This window comes from Lygodium microphyllum, unplaced genomic scaffold (genome assembly GCF_053477565.2).
Source record: "Lygodium microphyllum isolate KBCC unplaced genomic scaffold, Lygodium_microphyllum_v1.1.10 scaffold_346, whole genome shotgun sequence".
Classification (NCBI taxonomy): Eukaryota; Viridiplantae; Streptophyta; class Polypodiopsida; order Schizaeales; family Lygodiaceae; genus Lygodium; species Lygodium microphyllum.
The window spans coordinates 17,901-42,500 of NW_028229818.1; the positions used below are offsets into that span (position 1 = coordinate 17,901).

The 24,600-nt window shown below is 42.0% G+C and overlaps 1 protein-coding gene across 1 annotated transcript in view; it reads right to left on the bottom strand.

The window, feature by feature from the left end:
• Positions 1 to 1,037: 1,037 nt before the first annotated feature.
• LOC148008123 (uncharacterized) overlaps positions 1,038 to 24,600 on the bottom strand; it is a gene marked incomplete at its 5' end in the record, with an annotated part of 23,748 nt that continues 185 nt past the window's right edge. Inside the window, 4 exons of the mRNA XM_087674471.1 lie at positions 1,038 to 1,544; positions 1,620 to 2,389; positions 23,484 to 23,641; positions 24,531 to 24,600. The exon at positions 24,531 to 24,600 is cut by the window's right edge and continues 185 nt beyond it. Of these exons, the coding sequence (XP_087530597.1) occupies positions 1,351 to 1,544; positions 1,620 to 2,389; positions 23,484 to 23,641; positions 24,531 to 24,600 (1,192 nt within the window). The remainder of the gene's footprint in view (positions 1,545 to 1,619; positions 2,390 to 23,483; positions 23,642 to 24,530) is intronic.

Sequence of the window (24,600 nt, forward strand, 5' to 3'; positions counted from 1 at the left end):
TGTCTGGCAGCACACTGCTTTCCATCTTGCACATAAGTGTGAAACACCGAGTAGGTTTGATGCTGAAGACCACTCTGATACACAAATGCAATCAACAGCCCACCTGGCAGGGACCTCCAATCTGCAGAGAGCCTCAAAAGAGCGCATGCTGAATATCCACACATGAGAAAAAGGATAGAGAGTGGAAGGAAGCTGGCTAATGCTCCTTTACTGTACTGAATTTGGAAGTTGGAGAGCTAGATCATAAAACTGAAAACTGAGAAAAGTAACAGAAGTGGCTGAGGCACAAATATACCTGAAGTAAAATAACCAACTTGGCAAAGAATATAAGGTCTCTATGCCAAGCCCCTGCACTCTAGTCTCACCTTCTCACTCACGTAAGTGAAGCCAGGAATCCTGCAAGTGCAGAACTCCAAGGCCAACATGGGTGCATCACAAAAGAGAATAGGGATGTGGCCCAAGAAAGTGGTGGCTTCAAGCACCCCCATTTGACCACTTCAGTTGCATCTCTAGTCCCTTCATAGAACCTAGGTCCTGCCCGCCACGCCTTCTAGTGCTGCTTCAACCATGTAACCCTTGCAAGCACTCTACAACTGCTTGTGGCACTCCATGTACTCCAAGCACGACAGGCAGTATATGTGATCTGTGTATTACTCTGCATATTGCTCACAATGTTGTGTACTAATTTAAGCATTATTGAAAGAGACATAGTTATAGAGGTCTTACCACACAAATTAAAGTAATTAACATACTCACATGCCTGTGCAAGCCTAGAAACTGCTAGAAAAAAGCCCAGCTACTCAAAGTCCCAACTCTTTTGACCACATCCAACCATTATAGCTTATTTAAAGCTGTGTAGCTGAGTTATAATATCGCTAAATGGTTACTGACACTTCTCACAATGCTTCATGCATTAGACTGCATTGTGGATTGGAAATTCAGCTTACATGAGGTGTCCTATACAACAAAACTTAGGCCTTAGACAGCAACTTTATATTGTCTACATGTTCTTACAATCAGAAAATTCAAAACCAAAGAGAAACTCTCCCAGTTTTAAAGCCGTGTAACTAAGTTATAGTATTGCTAAATGGTTACTGACAGTTCTCACAATGCTAGATGCATTAGACTGCATTGTGGATTGGAAATTCAGCTTACATGTGGTGTCCTATACAACAAGAACTTAGGCCTTAGACAGCAACTTTATCTTGTCTACATGTTCTTACAATTAAAAAATTCAAAACCAAAGAGAAACTCTCCCAGTGCTAAGATGTGACAAATATACTTCATCTAAGCATTTTGCACCATGTGCTTGAGAAAAGTGTGCTAAAATTGTCACCTACCTGCATATTCTCACAGCTTTCTTGGTGCAACGGATTGAGGCCCACAACTGCAAAATGGACTAAGCTGGGACTGATAAAAAATAACAATACCCACTGTTCTTGCCAAAACCATAAATGGCAGAGTGTACCATATGTCAACTGATGATTCCTGTGAGTTGCCTGATACCTCTGGCAATTTTGCACTGATCAATGGACGAAAATAATCTGCATAGTTCTGAAGCCATCAGCACTCATACGAGCTAAGGATCCACATCACATGATGACCAATTAAGAGATTACCTGATGCAGAATCATGTGGTAGATGAGATTGCTCATTCCTATTAAAGACTGATTTTCTCATGATCAATCCTAATCTTTCAACAGGTTCTTTTGATGCTTTTGAAAGGAAGCTTCTTCCTTTTGTAGAAGACAATTGACATCTTATGCCATGACCGAAAGAAATACTGGGGCTAGGGCCAGCCAGAACACCAGTGAATTTGAAGACAGGCCACTGATCATGTTTTTTGGCCTTAATCCTATCATCGTGCTTCAAAAGATTGAACTGCAGTATAACATTCCATAAAAATGTAAGGCCCAATCGCCTTGCTTCTGCTTGCTTTTCCACTCCCCTTGGATTGGCATTAGGTCGCACATTGTGAACTTGGGAACTCAAGGCAGATACATTTAATGGTGCACCTGTATATCTGGAGGCATGGCCTGTGTTAGGAGAGCTTGATTGTAGCTGCAAACTCTGACTAGATGCTAAAGAATCAGCACCTATCTCAAGGTGCTTTCTATGTGAATCAGGTCTCAATGGCCATGGTCCAGGCTGGAAATTCGCATTTTTGACACCACGCCATGTTGGTAGCTTGTTGAAATTGTGAATGACATCAGACAGTTCCCCTGAAGGCTTAAAAGTTGTAAAGCAGCATCTTTGTGGGATCACGCCAGGTTGGTCATTGAGCGACGATGATATGTAAGGCTGTGCAGAGTAGTCACTCACTTGGATAAGCGAAGTTGACCTGGCAAGGATGAAGCCATTCATCCCAATGATAGGCACTGCACCAATCCTGAGAAAAGCAATGTTGCATTGTCAGCTGGGTCAAAAATGTTGAAGAAACAAAAAGTGAACAGGATAAAGAAGAGTGTCATTTTGTATGAGCAATACATCTTTTTTTTTTAATGTGGCTGATTATATTACTCAAAAAACTGATTACAACAGAGCACTCATGCTCAACAGACTAGCTGGAGCTGATGCAAAGTCGCCAATACATCATGTATACAAGCCTCTCAAGGCGGTCTGGGGGGGATGGGGGCAAGAAGCCATGGGTGGGGGGGGGGGGGGGGGGGGGGGGGGGCGCAATTATATCGCCAACTGGGGCTACTTGCCTGCATCACGAAAGAATAGACCCTAGCTGCCCCAAGTGCGCTTGAAGTGACCTTGGAGCTCCTGACAAGCCCTGGACTTGCCCTGCACCTAATCCCATCAGCCGCGGAGGGAGTGGATGATGGAGGTCCAAAGCTTTGCTAAGGTCGCATGTGCTGAAAATCTCTCTTCGCCAAAAGCCTCTTGACACCGTGCCTTCCAGATATGCCATCCAGTAAGACTTCCTATGATCTCCCATACCTCCGAGCGTTCTGCGGCTATGGGCTCCAGTACCTGGCGGATGGGTAGAGCCTCCAAACTAACCACTCCACACGACCCTACCTCGATAATGAATATCGTGTCCTGCATCCTAGCCTCATACAAAAGGTGGTAGCCCTGGCTGACTGCCTACCAACAGAAAGCTCACCATGAGATACATCCAAGGCTGGGTGCTATACGGCGAAGGATGCGGCATGCTCCTCTCCACACGAGTTGCGCCTCCTCACATGACCAGAGGCAGTGCTTTGGGGTTTCTAGAGGCTACTGTGTGCAACGCTTACAATATGAGCAATACATCTAGCAGAGGATATTAGTAAATTCAATGGGAAATAGACACTATTGGCATGACAACAAAAAAAAATGGTAATCGCATTCTGGACGAAAGCTGGTCAGTTAAATGACTTTGGTGTTCTTAGTAATGCATACTTTTTGAAATATTATATGAAGATTAACAGATTGCAATCGTCTCTGCAAGACTACTTCATGCATAGAAAAAATTTGAAAAATGAGGAAACAAGTCATGCGCAACCACATCTTACTAATATAAAATCTTAGAGAATGAGAGTAGTCATGTGCAACCACATTGGACATACATACATACATATATAAAATCTTAGAAAATGAGAGTAGTCATGTGCAACCACATTGGACATACATACATACATATATAAATTCACACACACATTGTACAAGCACTTTTTGTTTATGATGTGGTGAAACCAACCTTCCTACTCGGATAGGGTGGTATAACTTGATCAAGCACTTAATTACAGCAATTAATAAATGAGCATAAACTGAAATACACACATCACTATCAATCTCGAACAATAGACACCCGGTTGGCCCCAAAATTGGCATCCCTTTTGGTATTTATTTAACTTCAATTGCTAATAGATTGAGTACAAGTTGAGGTTCCACAATCTCCTTTGTTGATCCACAAGCCCCTTGTTGTACAAACGATCAGCAAGCAATTTGGGCCAAATGGACCCCAATTGGCCAAATGCTCCTCAAATTTACAATGAATGGCTAGGCATCTGAAATCCTTGACAATTCACAAATTTCAAGTGTTGATTTTAGTGTACGATACCTTGTTCTGATGGCACAGGTCCGGAGGTGGCTGCTAAACCCTAATTTCTGCAGAAATTTAGGGTTTACAGCAAAAATCCCTTTGTAATCCACCAAATATGGCTGAGTTCTTCTGAGAATGGCTGGGAAATGCTGAGATCTCTTGATAATGGGTTGGAAAAGGTGAGAGAAAGTCAAGATGAGAGAGAGACCTGATTTTCTTCAAGAGAAAACCCTAAAATCAGGCTGTTGCCTGCTCCAACCTGCATTTAAGGCAGTTACCTTGTTGGGAGTAAAGGCGCCTCCGCCTAGCAGCCCGTGTATTACTACACTGACAGTACCTACCACTACACACTGCAGGTAGCAGGCGCCCGTCAGAGTCACTTATTCTTTATTTTTTTAGAGACAGTTTGAATAAAGGAAGGCCCAACCACACATTGTGGTTGGTTGGAGTTCCCACTTTAAGTCTCTCTCTCTCATGGCTCTTGCTCTCCATCCGCCATAGCTCTCACCGCCAAGCTTCTTCCTCCTGGGGTTCCACTTCCCTTTCAATTGGTATCAGAGCAAAGGCATTGGAGCTTGCCCGGCATTCTCTTCAGTCCGGATTTGAAGAGCTTCAACCCGAGCTTCAATGGCAGCCATAGCACCTTCATTTGCACATATGTTTTGATCTCCCGCCTCCTCCCCGAGCTTCCGGACCTTTATTGGCTTCTTCCCAGGCTGCATTGGAGCCCCCTCAACATTGCCAAGTGCCCCCGAGACCTGTTAAAGACCCCCCATCCCCCAAGAACAGCCAGAGAAAATTTCGGCGCATTTTTAGGGGACTAGGCTGACCTGCTCCTGGCATTTCCCTGCTCTTCCTCAGCTTTCCGGCACTCTTGGCAACCTTCCCGATCATTGTTAGACTCCCCGGCATTAGTACTTGGCTCTCGGTGATCAATTCGAGTGCTTCCCCCCTTCAATCCTTGCTGTATACACAGTCCCACGACTGTCAAAATAGGGCAGCACTTGACATTTACTATTTGATGCTTCTTGGCATTGCCCGTTTGATGCCTATTGATGCCCAATGGTGCCCGGATGTTATAGGATGCTATGTCTATGCTTTGGGACTGATTTGGAGCAGATTTGAGCACCGTTTGAGCTTCATTTAACAGTAAATTGCTTGCTATAATACAATGGGCTGAAGCTCATTTACTTGGTGTATACATTGGTTCATGGATACGGGATGCTTACTGGAGGTTTTGAATGATCATACCGATGTATTTGGAGGTTATCAAATGCTTCTTCTTGGTTCCGGGATGCTTTTAAGCTTGGATTAGGCTCCGACTTGATCGTTCTTCACTGGCAATTGGCTTCAGTTGGCATGCTTTGGACCGGTCTATGCCTATTGTCATTGCTTGACATTTAGGCTTCTTGCATTTATGGTTTGGTCAGATATGGATGCCACTTGGTTTGCCCATGCTTGACAGTTACTTGGAGCTTCGTCTTCAGATGTATTTGAGCATTTTGGATCTACTCGGCATTACATTTGGTTGTCAATTAAATGCTCTTTGAATGCTTTCAGGCTTATGCTTTACGGGTCTGAGATAGCTTGGGATTTATGCTCCAAATATACCCTGCTGGGATTTGGCATGTCTGATGCTATGTATTCGATGTATTAGAGCGTTGTTTGCTCTCTTTGCATCTGACTTTACTTCCAATGGGAGCCTCTTGGCATATTCGGATGTACACACAGTTTTACTTACACTTGAGCTTGAGCTTATGGGACAGTTACATGCATTTGCTCTCTTGAGAGCTTTATGTCTGCAGTTCATTTGTAGTGGGCCGATTTGATACGCCTATTGGGGCAAGCACCTATCTCTGTCACAGGTTTGTCAATTTTGTATACATCTTGGATGGTTATGTATTGAGCTTCTTGCTCTATCAGTTATGCTTGTGCTTTGTCTCTTCTCTTAATCCGAGACCCATTACATGCATGACTTCTAGACCTATGAGATGTCTCTTGCCTGACAGGTGATTGGTTTGACAATTCTTGGTACCTTCTTGCCCCTGGACACTCACTGTTGGATGTATCTTGCTACCTGGCAGTTGCAGTGACATATGTATCAGTGATTGCTTCATTTTGGGACAGTTTACATACTGCCGTCATTTATTACAGCAAGCTAAAATCTACAGATTTTGAGCACTTCTATGAGGGTAATGCTTACTATTTGAGGTTATCTTGGTCATATTTGGTGGACACGTGCTTCTCTTGGTGAAATCCACCCTTTAAGCCAGTTTTAGCAATGATTTTAGTGCATTTTCTGCTAATTACAGCAACCTGCAATTTTGCCTTTTTGCTTTGATTTGGGACAGTATGGCTAGTCATCTCAAAGACACATCTCTCTTTAGCATTGCCAACTTGGATGGTACCAACTATGGATATTGAAAGTCCCAAATACGGCACGTTTTGGTGCAGAAGTTGCAAATTAAACCCTTGCGTTTCAAGGATGTTAAACTTGAGGATATGGATGATGAAGTTTGGATGGAAGTTGATGAGCTATGCAAGTCTGCCATTATTTTGTCACTCTCAAAAGAGGTCCATCATAATGTTGTTGAAGATGAGAATCAGAGTGCATGGGATTTATGGGAGAAGATTCAGGAGCTCTATGCGTAACAGAGTCTTGCGTCACAGATGTATTAGCTGAAGCAGTTAATGGACCTTCGCATGAAGGAGGGGACCTCCCTTTCATCTCATTTCAGTCAGTTTCATGCTATCATGAAGAGTCTGTTGTCACAGGGTATTGAGTTCAAAGACAACTTGCACCCGTTGTTTCTACTTGGCACATTGCCTGAATCATGGGATGTCTTCCGTACTGCCATATGCACGAACGAGCTTGATGGGTTGAAAATCAAAGATGTTGAGAGTGCTTTATTGACTGAGGAAATCAACAAGGTTAACAATGATGCTTTCCGCTCTTCACATACATTGACCATTAGAGGTGGCAGACATGGCAGGCATGATAATGATCATAAGGACAGGGACTCTCAGAAGTCCAAGTCCAAGTCGCGTGGTCGTAGTAAGTCCCATGGACGAAAGTCTGATCTTACTTGTCATTATTGTGGGAAAGCAGGACATATTAGGCCGCAGTGTCATAAAATGCGCAATGATAAGCGCAAGGAAAAGGGAAAAGAAAAAGTGCAGGAAAAGTCTTCTGAGCGCAGTATTGTACCTGCAAAGTCCTGTGTGAAGATAAAAGAGGTTAATGTTACGCAGGCCACTGATTCAGATAATGATTACATACTTGCAACTTCTTCATGCGATGCCTTACAAACTTCTGAGATACATTCTATGTATGCACACTACTGGCTCTTAGATTCGGGTGTGTCCTTTCATGTGACACCCTGTAGAGATTGGTTTCATACCTATCGTACCATGTTTGGTTCTGTGCGTCTTGGTGATGACAGGTCTCTTGACATTGTGGGCATTGGAGATGTTAGGCTGCAATTCCTTCTGGCAGTTCTTTTGTTTTGCATGATATACGCTATATACCTGCGTTGACTCGCAGTCTTATGTCAGCTGGATAGCTTAATGGTATAGGGTATTTTGTATCTTTTGGAGACTCTACATGGAAGATTACTCGTGGTAGGCTTGTGCTTGCAAGAGGTGCCAAGTCTGGCAGCCTCTATCCCTTACTTGTATCTGGAGCTACATTGGATCATGTTTTGTCTATGGGTTCTATTCCCCATGTATCCCTTTGGCATGCTCGTTTGGGGAATATATCTCTTAAAGGAATGAAAATGCTCCGTGCTTTGCAGTATCTTCCGCCTTTTGACTCTTCGCATTTTGATTCTTGTGATCATTGTTTGTATAGCAGGCAGACTAGAAATATGCATAAAAAGTCCGGTAAGAAACGCATGGGTGAGCCCTTGGCTCTTGTGCACTCAGATGTATGTGGGCCCATGCCCTGTCAGTCACTTGGTGGGGCAAAGTACTTTGTTACTTTCATAGATGATTACTCACGTAAAGTTTGGGCTTATCCCATCAAGAGAAAATCCGATGTCTTAGACACATTTCAGCATTGGCTTGCATTAGCAGAGAACTGGCCTAGGAATAGGCTGAAATACCTAAGGTCAGATAATGGGGGTGAGTATGTATCACGTGCTTTTGAGCAATTTTGTGACGAGCGGGGTATTAAGCGTCAGTTGACCACCCCTTACACCCCTCCCCAGAATGGTATGGCTAAACGCATGAATAGACCATTCAGGAAAGGGTCCGTAGCATGCTTAGCCAAGCTAGCTTACCGCAGCACTTTTGGGCTCAAGTAGTTATTACTACAATGCATCTCATTAACAGGTTGCCTAGCACTGGCATTGACTTTCAGGCTGCAGAGAAGGTATGGGCAAGCAAGTTCCCCCTTTTATGATCATTTACGTGTCTTTGGATGTGAGGCATTCTGCCATGTACCCAAGGACAAACGCAATAAGCTGGATCCTAAAAGTGTCAAATGCATTTTCATTGGCTATGGAGATGCAGGAGAGATGGGCTACTGTCTATGGGATCCACAGACGCGGAAAGTGATCCACAGCCATGATGTCATCTTTCATGAGGACAAAATGCATATGCAACCTAAGAAAGTGGTTGAGGTACGCATAATTATCTTTTAAGAGGAGCCACCTGCTCCCGTTCAGCCCGCTCCATTGCCAGCTAGACAACGTACAACATCACCTGATGTCCATGGCCTAGATGCTAGACATGCTGATGTTAGATAGGATGTCGATCAAGTAGCAGAGCCTGGGTTGAGGCGTTCTACTAGAGATAGACGACATCCTGACCATTTTGCGCCCTTTATGGATTATGTGCTAGTTACAGATGCAGGAGAGCCTCTTACTTATGATGAGGCTATGCATAGGGATGATTGTCACTCTTGGGAGAGGACTATGCAGTCTGAGCTTGACTCATTGCATAAGAATCGGACTCAGGATTTGGTTTCCTTGCCGCAGGGTAAGAAGACTTTACCATGTAAGTGGGTGTAGAAGCTGAAAAGCACCCCTGGACACCCCAATCTCGCATACAAGGCTCGACTAGTTGCTAAGGGTTTTAAGCAGGAGCATGGTGTTGACTTTGATGAAGTCTTTTCTCCTGTGGTCAAAATGACCACCCTATACTTAGTCTTGGCCTTGGTTGCACAGCTTGACCTGGACTTGTACCAGATGGATGTCAAGACGGCTTTTTTACATGGAGACTTGCATGATGAGATTTACATGGAGCAACCTAAGGGCTTTGCAGACCCTGGCAAGGAACACCTAGTGTGCAAGCTAAAAAAGAGTCTATATGACTTGAAGCAGGCACCTAGGGAATGGTACCATAAGTTTGATGCATTCATGCAGTCACAGGGCTACAGCCGCAGTGCTATGGATCTGTGCTTGTACACGAAGCAAGCCCGTGATGGTTCTTTACTAATTTTGGTACTCTATGTGGATGATATGATTTTAGCAGGGACAGCTCATGAGGAGCTAGATGCTCTTAAGGCTCAGCTCAAGAAAAGCTTTGAGATGAAAGATCTAGGACAGGCCTCTCATATACTTGGTATGCGCATTACGCACGATAGATCTCAGGGACTACTCTATCTGTCGCACAGGAAGTACATTCATAAAGTCCTTGAGCGCTTCCGCATGCAGGATGTTAAGCCTATTGACTCTCCATTACCTTCTCATGTGAAGGTTTCACAGGCCGATTGTCCACAGACAAATGAGCAGAGGGCCGAGATGGCCAAGATTCCCTATGCATCAGCCGTGGGCAATCTTATGTATGCTATGATAGCCACCTGTCCAAATATTGCTTTTGCAATTGGGGTTGTGGCACGTTATATGGCTACACCTGACAAGAAACATTGGGATGTCGTGAAGGGTATCATGAGGTGCCTGAAGGGCACAGCAGATATGTGTCTTTGCTATGGCAGCTAGGATACAGGAGTCGTGGGGTACACTGACTCTGATTATGCAGGACATGCAGATAGTAGGAAGTCCACTTCTGGCTATGTGTTCACTTATGCTGAAGAGGCTATCTCTTGGATGTCTAGGGCACAAAAGTGTACGGCCCTTTCTACTACAAAGACCGAGTATATTGCAACCACAGAGGCTTGCAAAGAGGCTATCTGGTTAGGCCGTTTGATTGCCGACCTTCGTATCACAGATGCTATGCCTACACTGCATTCGGATTCTATGAGTGCCATTCAGTTGGCCAAGAATCCGGTCTTCCATGCGAAGACGAAACATATTGAGGTGAGATATCACTTCATTCGCAAGGTCGTTGAGGACAGGTTTGTTGACCTTGTCAAGATTCCGATTGAGCAGAATCCTGCAGACTTGCTCACGAAGAGCCTCACTACAGAGCGCTTTGTCTTTCTCAGGAGATTGATGGGCATTGGATGAGATGACATCTTTTTCCTCATCCTGTTGTACATGTGTACATGTTGTACTATCTTTTCTTTTTTCTCTCACTGGGGCAGATTCGCCTTTAAGTGGGAGGTTGTTGGGGGTAAAGGCGCCTCTGCCTAGCCGCCTGTGTATTACTACACTGACAGTACCCACCACTACACACTACAGGTGGTGGGCGCCCGTCACAGTCACTTATTCTTTATTCTTTTAGTGACAGTTTGAATAAAAAAAAGGCCCAGCCACACATTGTGGTTGGTTGGAGTTCCCACTTTGAGTCTCTCTCTCTCATGGCTCTTACTCTCCATCCGCCATAGCTCTCACCGCCAAGCTTCTTCCTCCTAGGGTTCCACTTCCCTTTCATACCTACTACCAGCCACCTCCAAAATGTTGTCACCTGATCAGCAATGTTGTTGCCATCCCCTAGAAGATGTCTCCTTGCTGTCCCCTATTAAAAATGACTAAGAGACCATGTCAAAAAATGGCTAAGAGACCGGAGAGACGGCAAGGTTTGCTAGAAAACACAATGTGTACGGCAAACACTGAGAGAGAAGAGAAACTCAAAAAACACAAAAAAGCACGGAGATGATGCACTGAATCATGCTATGAGGAGAAAAGTTGATACATTGAAGCCGAAGCTCGGAAGATAACTGCATTGTCCTATCTGACTCAATCGGCAACACCTGTGGGGATTCTACACAGTGAAGGGAGCGAACCACAATCCTCTCGTAGACAGTGGGCTATCGAAGTAATCGCTGGAAGGTGAAGGAAAGCTGTCGAGGGAGCAAACTATAGTCCTCTGACGCCGTTGGAGACGAGGAAGGTGATCACCAGCTATCAAGGGAGCGAAGCGCAGTCCTCGAATGCCAGAGAGTGGCCTAGGAAGCAAATCCAAATCCTAGAATGTGTTGGAGCTGTCAAACGCTGGGAAGGCAGCCCAAATACTCATGCTAGGTAGAGTATAATGACGCCAAATGTAGAGGAAGTTCCCAGGCTGCAAAATGCAAATACCTAGGGTGTGTTAGACTGAAGCCAAGGGTGAGGAGGTAGTCACCAAATGCAACATGCTAGTGCCAGGTGCTGGAGCTGAGGCCTAGCAAAGGAAAGGCCTCCAGATGCAAAACGCACGTCACAAGTCACTAGGTTGATGGGAGCTGATGCCAGCTAGTGAAGAGCCTCCAGATGCAACAAATGCAATGACATAGATGACGCCTGATGGGTGAAAGAGATGTCGCCAACAAGGGAAGAAGGTCGCCAATTGCGAAAGACCTCCAAACGCAAACCTGATGACAAGGAAACAAGATGCTTGAAGGAGAAGAGGAAGGGTGGCCACGAGCTGCAATGTTCTCTAGTAGGGATATGGGCAATAGTGAAGTGGAGAGGGAAAAGTGTCAGCGTGATGGAAGAAGAGAGGTGAAGAATGACTAAAGTGGTGTGTGGAATGAATGAAGTGATGGCCTATTTATAGGCATAACCTATCTAGGGTGGCGTACCACTGTGTGGGCGTCCACTGAAAAAGTAACTAAAATATAAACACCAACCCTTTTTAGAATTGTCACAATGTGAAACCCTAAATGAAGTGTGTAAACTGAACAAGTGATTTCTCAACACTCCCTCTCAGGCCCAAAAAGGGATGAAGAAAGAGGAGCAAAGAGAGATACGAAGAAGATGTAGAGGATCTCGGACATCCAAGATTTCCACCTGAAAGGTGACCTATAGTAAGGAACAATAGACGAGATGAAATGTAGAACTTGACTCCACCTCGAGAGAGAAGCCAATAGCTCCGTAACTCCATGCTGGAAGGAATTTGAAGGCCTTGTCACCAAGTCGCGGCTAAACCTCCAAGGCCGCGAGCTAAGTGGTACCTAAAGATCTAGGGTACAATAGGGGAAATGACTGCTCAAAGACAGCCATCCCCAAAGAGCGAGCAAATGGTGGATGAAGAACTTCATGATGAGGTTGGGGGGGGGGGGGGGGGGGGGACTCTAAAGCCAAAGGAAGAAGCCCCCTTTGAGGACAAAAAGAGTACATCCCCTTTGAATCCCCTGATGCGAGAGAGAGAATCTAAAAACTCATGGATCACAAACTCCAAAACATCTGAAGACAAAGAAAGTACCGCTGGTTGTGCCAAAGAAGGTATTTGGGGTGTTGAAGATATCCAAGAACTCCCAAAGGTAATCTCTCAAACATGAGTAGTCAAGGGTGGGGAAAGGTGAGGCTCAAACGAAACCAAGGGTGGGCAATAGTCAGTGTCTCTCAATGGAGTGGACTGTGGAGCTAAAGTAATGAAAGGAGTCGAATAGCCATTGTCTCTTAAAGGAGCGGACTACCAAGGGGACGATAGCCAATAATCATTCTCTCTCAATAAAGTGGACTATAGAACCACGGGTTGTCAAGGTGGCATTCCTAAAACCCTAGAAAAAGAAGAAGCAACCTCCATAGCTCATTGCAGCAATTACAAGGAGATCAAGGTGCCTAACAATCCTCCGTGTGCTCGAGAGGACTTAGTGCACAATGAATGGGTCTTATTGCCTTGACCATAAAAATCTAAAAGCCAATGCACAATAACTGAGGCGATAGCAAGGATGATGCTTGAGGTAGAGGCAACTAGGCTGCACACTAACACCTAATGAAGATGAGGGGCTGCCACATGTCGCCTAGTTGATGGAGAGTCGAATGCAGGCAGGAGGAGGCAATCTATGGGCTGGTGATGGTAGATGGACCAAAGCAGCAAAGGAGTGAAAACTTGCAAAAACGGGGTGAGACTAAATGGTGGGGAGCTTGTCTATTTATAGATGTTGAAGGGTGTCCCAAAGAATTAGGGGTTTTGGGAGACCACTGAAACTCTCTCGAACCATGCATCAATTTTGTGTTTTTCATTAATTAAGCTTGTTTTGTGGCTCTTCAAGAATGCTCATCAATTGTAAAGCATATTTTAACTCAACACAGGTGAGTGTGGGCTTGGCAGCAGCTTCTAGCTATAGACCAACAACAAATATTAGAGTGGCTTGGCAACAGCTTGCAGTGAAAGTGCGCCTCTAGTTGTAGACCAGCAATCAAGTAACAAGTAGCCAGGCAAAGGCAACCTCCTAATGTTGTATAGCAGCAAGGCAGCGTTGAGCTAAAATATGCATTACATGTTGATTAGCCTCTTAAACAACCCCAAAACATGCTTAATTAATGTAAAAATCCTAAAATAGGGAGCAACTCGAGAGAGTTAAAACAGGGAGAGATTCTAGACTATTGAAGACCCAAACTTTCTATAAATAGGCATTTTGCCCTCATTTCAATCTTAATCTCGTTTTTGCAAATTGCACATGACAGAGCTTTGCTATCCACACCCTGTTCAAGGGGAATATCTCAGCCAAAGCTGCCCATCATCAGGTGCCTGTTATCCAACCTTTCGTTGTTGTTTGTGACTATTTCCAGCCCTCTTTCTATTCGTACTATCTTTGACATCAATATCGAGGGGGGATTTTTATACTCAAAAATTTTTTTAAGTAAAAATCATATTTAATAAACAATAATTTTATTTATTTATTTATTTATTTATGTTTTACATACATACATATACACACACATATATATACATACATCTCTCTACACACACGCGCGCGTACTTAGGTGATCGGAATTAGACACTGACCATGCTCATACATGCACTAAGACCTTTCCATCACTTATTAAATAATTATATGGGGTCCACTGCCCGGATTTTAATCCAAAATGAGTTGTAATTCTTTTTGTTTCCTTTCCTTTTGATTCACAAAGAAGTTTTATTTCACAAATGAGCTCCATACCCAACACTTTCTGCTGCTATTAGTCACACGACCGTTGTTAATCACTCTTGGCTGTCGTATAGCCTGTGATGTCAGCAAATTGTTACATTAGCTCCAGCCGCCCACTAGCCTGCCGCTGTCGTGCCGCTACGCGCACACTGTGTTAAAAAATCTAGAGTGTGGCTTCCTTTTAGATTTAGAGAGCCAATGCCACTTTAAGCATTAGTATTAGTGTCTATACTTTAAAATATTAGATTTTTTTAGACAAGTTCTTAGTCAATTTTTGATATTCTAGATATTATCTCTTGTAAAAATCCATAAAACTATAGATAACTTCTAGATTAGGAAGACATGTAAAAGAAAGTATGTAGCTTTTAACCAATTTGAGAGGATTTTATGTAAAAAAAGAGATTAGCGAAATTGCGCAACGCGCGATCGCTGTTTTCAGGCAGTGAACAGCACTCCGAAAGTGGGAGATGAAGAAGGAGTGATCTGGCAGGATTCTGGCAGGATTTTGGACAGGCATCCTGGTATTTAACCCCCCTTTAGGAGCCATTGGAAGCATCAGATTGGCGATCTGAGCAGCATAGAGGAAGGTATTATTTTGTACACGTTTTTGTCTATTAGAGTTATATTTTCTCATAATGCTGAAAGAAAATGACAAGCTTCATCTCTGTTAGTATTCTTCTATATTGTCTAATTCTTTTTTGGAGTATTCTTCTACATCTTCAATCTCTTCGAACCCCTTCTCTTCTGTCTACTCCTCTCCTTGAATCTACCTACACCCTGCTGTCTCTTATCTTCAAGAACTTAGCTTGAAACCTTCAACCCTTCTCTTATCTCTACCATCTTCGAAGTCAAAGCTCTTGAACCCCCATACATTCTTCTCTTGCCAAACCCCTGTGGTGACCTTCAACCCTACGCGTTGCGACACCGCACCTCATCTTGAGCTGTCCCCAGCACTTGTACAATCCGCATTTGCTCTTTTCTCACTCCTAAATAATAACTGCGTTTGCTGCATATTCTCTCTCTTCGCTTGTCTAGCATCAAATCTGATTTTCCTAGTTGCGTTGCTGATGTCTAACACCTTTGAAGGCCGTTGTTTGATTTCGGGATCTATCAAGAGTATGACACACTCTCTAGCTCAATATCTCTACCTCACTCTTTGAGACACGAGAGTTCAAGTTTCAATATTCATTCCCAGCATGATTTGTTTGCTACATGAGCATTGTATATTTAGTATTCATTCACTTCTTTCATTCATTATATTCATTGTCTCTAAGTTACCCTAACCCTAACTGTGTTCTATATTCAATTTGTGCTTTGTCGTATGATTGTCTTGGGTTTTCTGTATTTAGAGCATTTCTTCGCATGGTATCAAAGCCCAATACTCTTTGAGAAGCCTTGGTCTTGATTTGAAAGCTCCTCATAGAAGCCAGATCCACAGAAGGGAAGATGACTTCAAACACATCTTCACCGCATCATGATGCTCTCAAGCCTAGCATATCAAGATTCGAGTTGGAGTAGGTCATACAACTTGCTCCACAAAGATCCGACATAGCCGGAGAGTAATTGGACTACCATGGAGTCCCTCCACCTTACAAGATTACACGAACCGAGTATGATCTTATCTTGATGCATTAGGCTCAATAGCAAATTGAAGGTAAATCTAAGTTTTCCCCTTTAAATTTGGTGCCTTGATCTCCATCTCTGCCTTTTTCATCTCTTCCATGCACATCTCCACTTTCATTCACTTCTATGTCGAGTATACAAAACAACACTTCTTAATCTTTTGAATTTACTTCCTCTTTTCCATAAGATATAGGTGATAATCATGATAAAGAAACTCTACAAACCAAGAATTGGTTCATAAGCCTTGAAGAAGATAAATTTCTCCATTTGAACACAAGAAAAGTTAAGCAAAAGATGCAAGATTCATTGGTGAGTGCTCATTCTCTATCTTTTGCTTCCACTTTTACATCTCATGGTCAATTTGATTTTGGTGAATCATCATTTCCATTTAATGGAAGAAAGAAACCTAACTCACTTTCCATTATCATACCAATTACAAATCCATCTAATCTCCCATCCATCCCTTCCTCATCTTCCACTACACATTTCTTTCTACCTCCATTAAATACACCTCATTACACTCCACACACTAGGGGATTCCTCACACTTAGACATAGTCTTAAGGACCTCTCCTTTCTCTTATCCAGGTGGTGTATCTGTGATGGAGACTTGTCCTCCCATACGCTTTCAGGCTATGTCACAAGGACGTGAAATTTAAAGATGCTTTAATCTTGGCAATAACATTTGATTAAGTTATTAATCAAATGTACAAGGTTATTCAGCACTTGTGATGCACATGGCAGTTATTTCATGGTAACAGGCCAAGGACCCCGAGGATGTAATGGGTGTCAAAGGCAAAAGTTGTGATAAGTTATGTATGGCAGGTACTAGGTGATACCCAATGTTAGATTTTGACCTAGACCAATTTATTGGCCACTAATGTTAGTGGTGACATTAGAGACTAGGTATTAATTAATTAATTAATGTCAATTTAAGGGCTAATAACTGCTCAAGGAGACTTGGAAGACAAATTGACCTAGCAAATTTAATTCTTGGTTGGTGAAATTAAATCTTTGAGCACTAGGTTTTAGAATTAATATTGTGAAAATTAATTGAATAAGTTGGATAATGCTGAAAAATGGGATTAGAAGGTTGCCACTTGGCAAAACTTGCCAATGCAAGTGGGAAAAACGTTTTTAGGGGCTGGTGGAAGTCTATTCTAGTTATTGTGAGAGAGAAGGAAGTTGTTAGAGAGCAAGAAGAGGCTGCTGATGTGATTTGCACCCACTAGGGATCAACACTATAGCATGTGACAACAGTTTGGAGCCCTCCAAGAGCAAGTGACACTAGCCCAAGGTCCTTCTAGTGCAGATGATAGCATACAGGAGGGAGCAGCAATCTTTCTGGTAGTCCTAAGCTATAGGTGATAGCTTCCATGGTTGTTTAAGTAAGATAGTAGTAGTTTTTCAACGTTTCTCACAATGAAACTCTAAAATTTCTCTCTACAGCATTCTCTCTCATCTCTCAACCATCTCTCAAGTTATCTCAACATTTTCCAATACTTTAAGCCATCAGAGGAAGAGATTTCACTCAATCTCTGCCGTAAACCCTAATTTACAACAAAAATTAGGGTTTTGACAACCACCTTGGGATATGTGCTCAGAATTGAGAGCCTGGGACTTGAATTCCAGCAAATGAAATTGAGGAATTTCAGGGAGATTCAAGAGGCCAGCTAGCCAACATTAGATTTTGGGCTGAATTTGTCTTTCAAGGAGCAAGGGGAAGGCCAATCCCCAAGCAAACCAAGGGACAAATTGGTTTGGAGGCTTGCTAGTCAATTTTGATGGCAATAAGCACTTGGATCTCAGTTGTACTCCTTCCATTTGCAATATAAGATAAAAAAATACCGCAAGGGGTGTCAATTTTCGGGCCAGTAGAGTGTCCAATATCCAAGATTAAAGTGGTAAAGTATACGTTTTCAGTTTACGTGAATTTTATGCTTGTTGTAATTAGTGCTTAATCAGGTTATTTAACACCCTATCCGAGGAGGAAGGCTAGTTTCATTATCCCCCCGCAAGGACAGTATCTAGTGTGGAGCATTTGGTACCACAATTCACCTCTATGGCTTTACTTAGAGAACCACCTGCTCATTCTATAGTGTCCCAACCGACGTTCAAACAAGGCTTGCATGTCCCAATGTCTCTACCTTCCCTAGCATCTTATGGAAACATTGTGTTCCAATGCCTCCACATCAATCAACACTCATTGGACACCCACAACCTATTTCTGCCTACCCTCTTCCTCCTCTTGCTTCTTTACCTCCTCCGCTTCCACCACCTGACACGCACTACCCATACCCATCTTCTCAGACACCTCATGGTTCTTTGTCCTCATCAGCCAAGCATGCATCTAATGATAAGAATTGTTTTAATGGGTCTAACTATACTACTTGGTCAAATCTGATGAGACATGTCATTGACTCCCAAAACCTATGGGATATTGTGCAGGAGTTGAAACCCCAACTTGACCCCGTACTTGTTCTATACAAGGTTGTCTTATCATGGAAGGCTAGGAACCCCTCTGCTATTGTTAAGTTGATGCAAGGCTTATTGCCTAAGTTTCATTCTCAGCTTCAACACTTTGGATGTCCGAGCATCGGGAGCACTTGACTAACTACTATACGTCTCAGAATAGGACTCATTGCATAAACTCGGACCATGAGCTTCAAAACTTCAAAATCACAACTGGGGATGACCTAAAGGTCAAGTTAGTAGAGTATCAGCAACTCTTTGCTGAATTCTCCACTATGGGGACTCCTAAGTCCCTTGATAACCAAGTCATATTATCCCTAAACAAGCTACCAAGGAAGTATTTCAATTTTGTACAGCAGGTAATCTCACAACCCACTATGCCCACAGTCTATGAATTTGAGTGTCGACTATTTACGCTCAGCTATTCGATCAATTTCATAGGGCATCTCCTATAGAGGGGGCTTTTGTTGCTTCTTGTCCGAAGGGATAGCAAGGGAAGGGCAAGAAATTTCAAAATTCCACTCACACTCAAAATCAATCTAGTGAGACCCAAGAAAACACCCAATTATCTCTCAAACCCGGGTGGCAGAATGTACCGAAGAGAAATAGGTATTGTTAATATTATCAAAAGGCTAGCCATTTTGATGATGAGTGTCAATCAAAGGCTAGAGGCACACGGCCAAAACCCAAGTCCTAGAACCCCACCCCTTAGTCAAGAAACCCCTAACCGAGAAGGTAGGGTGGAGGCAACTAATATTAGGGATAGTGGAGAGGTCAAACTCACACTACCACCGATCAACCACAATCAATCATGTTCTCAATGCGCCTCCCAACGAGGCAACTCTAGAGGTCCACTCATCACAGCTAAGTACTTAAACTATTCCTTAGATTGTGGACAATGGAGCTACACGTCATATGATCCCCATAGAGGACATTTTCATCTCCAGAGCCCTTATAGCCGAGAGAGTCCGCCGTCAAGATTCAAGCTCACAATCATATTAGTTACAACTAGAGTACCATTACCCTTAAAGGCAATCCGATTATCACACCATGGACGTGGCATGTGAAAGTCCACTCCCACTTCACTAGAGAGTAAGTTGAACTATGTAGTATATGCCTGGAGTTTGTGCTATCATCTGACAACTATGTAGACATATTGACCAAAGCGGTCAATCGGCCAATATTGTAGTATATTCTACCCAAGATCGGCTTGGGTACACCCTCTCTACTTCTTTATCTTCATGGGGAGAGAGTCAACCCTCCAACTTTCCCTTCTAGTTTGAGAGGGGGCGGCTGTCTTCTCTTAGTGGTAACAGGATGATTTTACTGTCTTTGATTCAAACGGTTGATATTTTGTACTCCTCTATTCTCATTGGCACCATCAAGATGATGTGATTGTAAAAGGACATTGAACAAGTAAACAATTCCCTTGCAAGGGCACTATACAATAGCACCATTTGCGTTGCACTTTGCTTGAGCATGTCATTCTTGCATTTCCCTTGTAATACCCAATGCATGGCATTCAATTCTTGTAAACATGCATATGTGCGCATTTATCACTTTTTTGTCTTTTAAGTGGTCGAATCCGGATCCACCATATTTGTGGACATCCTATGGCAGTTCTCTAAGGTAGTCTCGCTTTGCTTGCTTTGCTTATCTAGCTTGTTTTCAGCCATCTTTTTTGCTTCTCTACATACCCACCTTATTTGCTTCGCCCACCCTTACCCCATTCCTTCATCATCGGCATCCATTAATTGACATCCACTTAGACTTCCTTGGTAAGATAACCATCGTCTCTATAGTCTTGGTAGGCCACTAGGAAACCAACGTGCACACTTTGTTCAATGCCTTGGTTGCTTTGGGATAGAACACCTTGGGGTAAAAACAAAAACAAACAAAATTTGGACTGGCCTGCTTTTCTAGCTCAATTTTGGGCCTAAGAGGGGGTATTAATATGCATTACATACTAATTAGCCTCTTAAGAAGCCCCAAAGTATGCTTTATTAATGTAAAAACTCTAAAATGGAGAGCAATTCGAGAAAATTAAAATGGGAAAAGACTCTAGACTGTTGAGAATCCAAACTTTCTATAGATAGACATATTGTCCTTCTATCACACCATTCATCCTTAATCTCACTTTTCCAAATTATAAATGATAGAGCTTTGCTATCTATACGCTATTCGTGGAGGACATCTCAACCAGAGCTACCCATCATCAACCACCTTTTAAGCCTTTAACAAAATCACTGTGAAGAATTGATTTTCTATTCCCAGAATTGATGACATTTTGGATTGTCTAGGAGGCTTGAAGGTTTTCAATACATTGATCAGACGAGTGGTTATTACCAGATTAGGGTAATACCACAAGATATACATAAAACTGCTTTTTGCACTTCATTTGGTCTTTATGAATCCTTGGTGGTTTCTTTTTAGATAAACTAACGCACCAATTACCTTCAATTGAATAATGGGACACATTTTTAGAGATCACCAACAATATATCAAAATTCTTTGATGATTATTTTTGTGTTTCACAAGCAAGAATTAAGAGTCACATCATGAATACTTGAAAATTGATCTACAACTTGAAAAAAATGAACTCTTGATAAATGGTTTTTTTAAAAAAACAAAGTTTTCATGTATAAAATAAATTATCTTGAACATGTCATTTTAGCCTACGGTTGAATAGGTCTTCGACTTGCTTTCTAAATTTTTCTTACTTAGGATAGTTCACAATGTATGGTGCTATATCAGGAGGAGGATTGTCTGAAATAATATCAACATGTTGGTCTTCTAGCCTTTTTGGAAAAAATCGTAAGAAAAATCTTCCAAAAAACAATATTTACACTTTTCCAAGAGTTTAAGTTACTCTTGCTTTTCAATATTCATGTTATCTTTCATACCATTGACATAAATAACCACATCATTGACAACCTTTTGGACTTGTAGTTAAAAACTTTTCCTTGATATTTGTTTGGATATCACCTTGCTATGTGGCCTATTTGTACACATTTAAAACACTCCCATTATTTCATGAAGCATTGTTTTTCTTCTTCAAAAAGTTATTTGGCTTGTGGATATAGATTGGAGAGGAATTGAGGAGCATTTGGATGTGCATGGCGTGTATAGGGCTTCTTCTTCTTCTTTTTTCATGGCTACTTTTGCTATTGTTTTTGTCCTTTTGGAATCGAATACTCCTCATCATCAACCACTCTCTTCTTATCATTCTTTTGGAATGATTTATCGTTATCATGCTCCATTTTTTATATCTTAGAGTCATCAATGAGTTTCTTGAGACTAGAACAATGATAATGATTAAGAGTAGTACGAAGTTTAAAATGCAAACCTCCTTGGACATTTCTAAGCTTTTCACAATTGGTAATCTTCTTAAAATGGTGGACCTTCAAAAGTAGCCCCCAAAATCTCTTTGTCTAGTCAACAAGTGACTCATTTTTTCTTTGCCAAGCTAATCCCGTTTCATTTTTATCTCTCTTTTGAAATGAACACAATAAATTGGCCTTGCATCATGCTAACAAAGGACCACCATAATTTGACAGCAGCATAATCACCCCATTCACCAAGTGTGAGCTAGAACAAAGTAAAGCTGCAAACTTAATCTTTTTTTTTTTAATACTTATCACAACCATACAAGATTTGAAACTAACGAACAAACTTAAGAAGAAGATTGGGATTTCAATAACCATCATGCACACTGAATTTGATCTTCTTTTCAAGTTGAGATAGTGACTTACTCCAAAATTGCAAGCTTGAGATTAAAATTGCAATTCTTCATGGTGACTTGATTGAGGAGGTTCGTGTCAATCAACCTCCAAGCTTTGACATTCCAATGCTGAAACTAAGGTATGCTAGCTGCATAAGACCCTCTATGGTCTAAAGCAAACACCCCATGCATGGTATGCTTCGCAACATGTCTATCTTCTTAGCATTGACTTTCAAAACAGTCACAAAAAGTCTACACTTTAAATCCAGAAATGCAGGACAGGTTTGCTCGTTTTGATTATATATGTTGATGACATGCTATTGACCAGCGCTTCTACTCAACAGATTCTTGGCTTTAAGATTGCAAATATGATGAATAAGATATAGGACTACCGCGTTATTATCTTGGCATACAGTTTGTTCATGTTAAGGGGGGCATCATGACAGCTTTTACACCATTTTCAATTTGAGGATTAAAAGCCAGTTTCCACACCTTTGGAGATTGGATCCTGCTTCTCCTAAAAGATGACAATGAGCCCACATACATCTCTAATTAGAATTTGCATGTGTGGTCTTCTCTGACAATCACCAACATGAGTTGCTCATCAACACTATAAGAACACCCCCTATTTGTTTTTGGTATTTATGATCCCAATGAAAATCTTGGCAAAATTGTCAACCTACCTCCTCCATTTGTATGGCTACCCTTGTGTGGCTAGAGATTGCTTTTTTGAGTGCTCAGCCATTGCTACATTTTGAGCTATGATTTTGTTTTCTAAGCAAATGTATCATCTTTGAGCTATAGAATTTCCAAAGACCTTGCCATTTTGTTTGTTTTCCTTTATCCTCTCTCTTATAGCTTCCATGTTTGTACCACATGCGCTCGTCCTTGTGCTCATTTCTCACATTCTGCGCATCCATGTCCTCAATACGAATGGCCTCTTGAGTCACTTTTATTGTTTCACAAAATTATGGTAAATAAAGGCTTGATTCCTCTTTGAAATGAAATTAAACCTTGTGGACTGATCAAACTAGATCTGTGTATAAAGGTCAAATAAGAAGTTAATATGTACATAGATTCTAAGCTTTTAATCCTTTTAAGCAAGAGCTTTAGTGAGCCTCCAGGCAGATCTTGTGATTACATCGCCCCATTCATGGTACAAACAATTTCCTGGTCCATGCAAACAGAAAAGCAAAAACCAAGACAAGATTAGCACAAAACAAGTGGGCTATAATTCAATGATCTGCTGCTCATATGATAACAATAGATTCTTAAGATGAAATTGGGGATGAAATCAGGGGACAGCACCAACAATTATGCCCTAAGAATGCTAACAACACTTCAGATGAATAGTACAGTGTAGTAAGCAATAACTAATAACAAACATGCAAAGTGAATGTGCAATATTGGGTGGTAAGCAACACATGAAAGTACCCGTCACAAAACCAGCATGGTTGTTCCAAAATTTTATTCACCCTTGTGCAGGGATGCAATAGCCCAGAACCTTTGCAGCTTGGGCATTGCCTGTGACCATCTGCATCTTGTCCAAAGAAGAGAGAGATGTTGTGTGCTAACTGTTGAATACCAATCCACTGGAAAGCATTGACAGAAAAACTGGATTAATGAAAAGAATTGAAAGAAACGGTGAATTATTGTTTTATAAAGCATATTGCAAAAATTATGCAAACATGTGTGCCCATGCAACCCATGATGGCATCTCAGAAATTAGAGAAAAAGCAGACCAGGGTCTAAATTTGCATGTCCAGTTTGTTGGCATCTATAGACAATGTTTTCAAACACCACTGAGAATATCAATGAATAACATTCAGACATGACTTGTGGAATATGACTCAGGGCGATGGACTGGATCAAATGCATTAAATGTGAGTTTCATGGTGAATCAATCATGAACTTGTAAAAGTTGCATTGGGGCACTGGACTGGAACAGCTGCATTGATAGTGAGTTTGGTGCTAAAATCATAACAGCATGCCATCCCAAAAGAACTCAAAATTCACCATGTACCTGTGATAATGATATTAGAGCAATGGAGTGGAACAAACACATTTAATTGTGAGTTTCATTCTCAACATGCCAGCCCAAAAGAACTGAAATCCACGATCAGCAATTGCCTCAGAGGCTAAAAAGCAATATAATATGCCATCTGAAAGACAAAAGGTTTTGACATTTCATCGTGAATTTACAGTGAACTCCGAGATGGACATTGGGCAGTGGATTGAAACACAAGAAATATTTGGCATTTTCCCATGTGGGAAAAGGCGGCTCTTTTCCCTTGTTTTTCCTGTAGAATTCAACATCATGAGCTTCTACTCAGGAGGCAGCACATACCTAGCTAGGCGCCATTGGGGGAAGGGGGCTGCCAGCCTAACCAGAAGCTCATGACGTTATCGTGATTCACAATGTGGGGAATTACAGAGGGAATTTGTCTAAAACTTCTTCGATGCTACAGTAATCAGTCTTACATGCCATCCCAGAAAGAACCGATCTGAAATTGGACACCGCGTACCATGTCTCAGGTGAGAGACGACGACA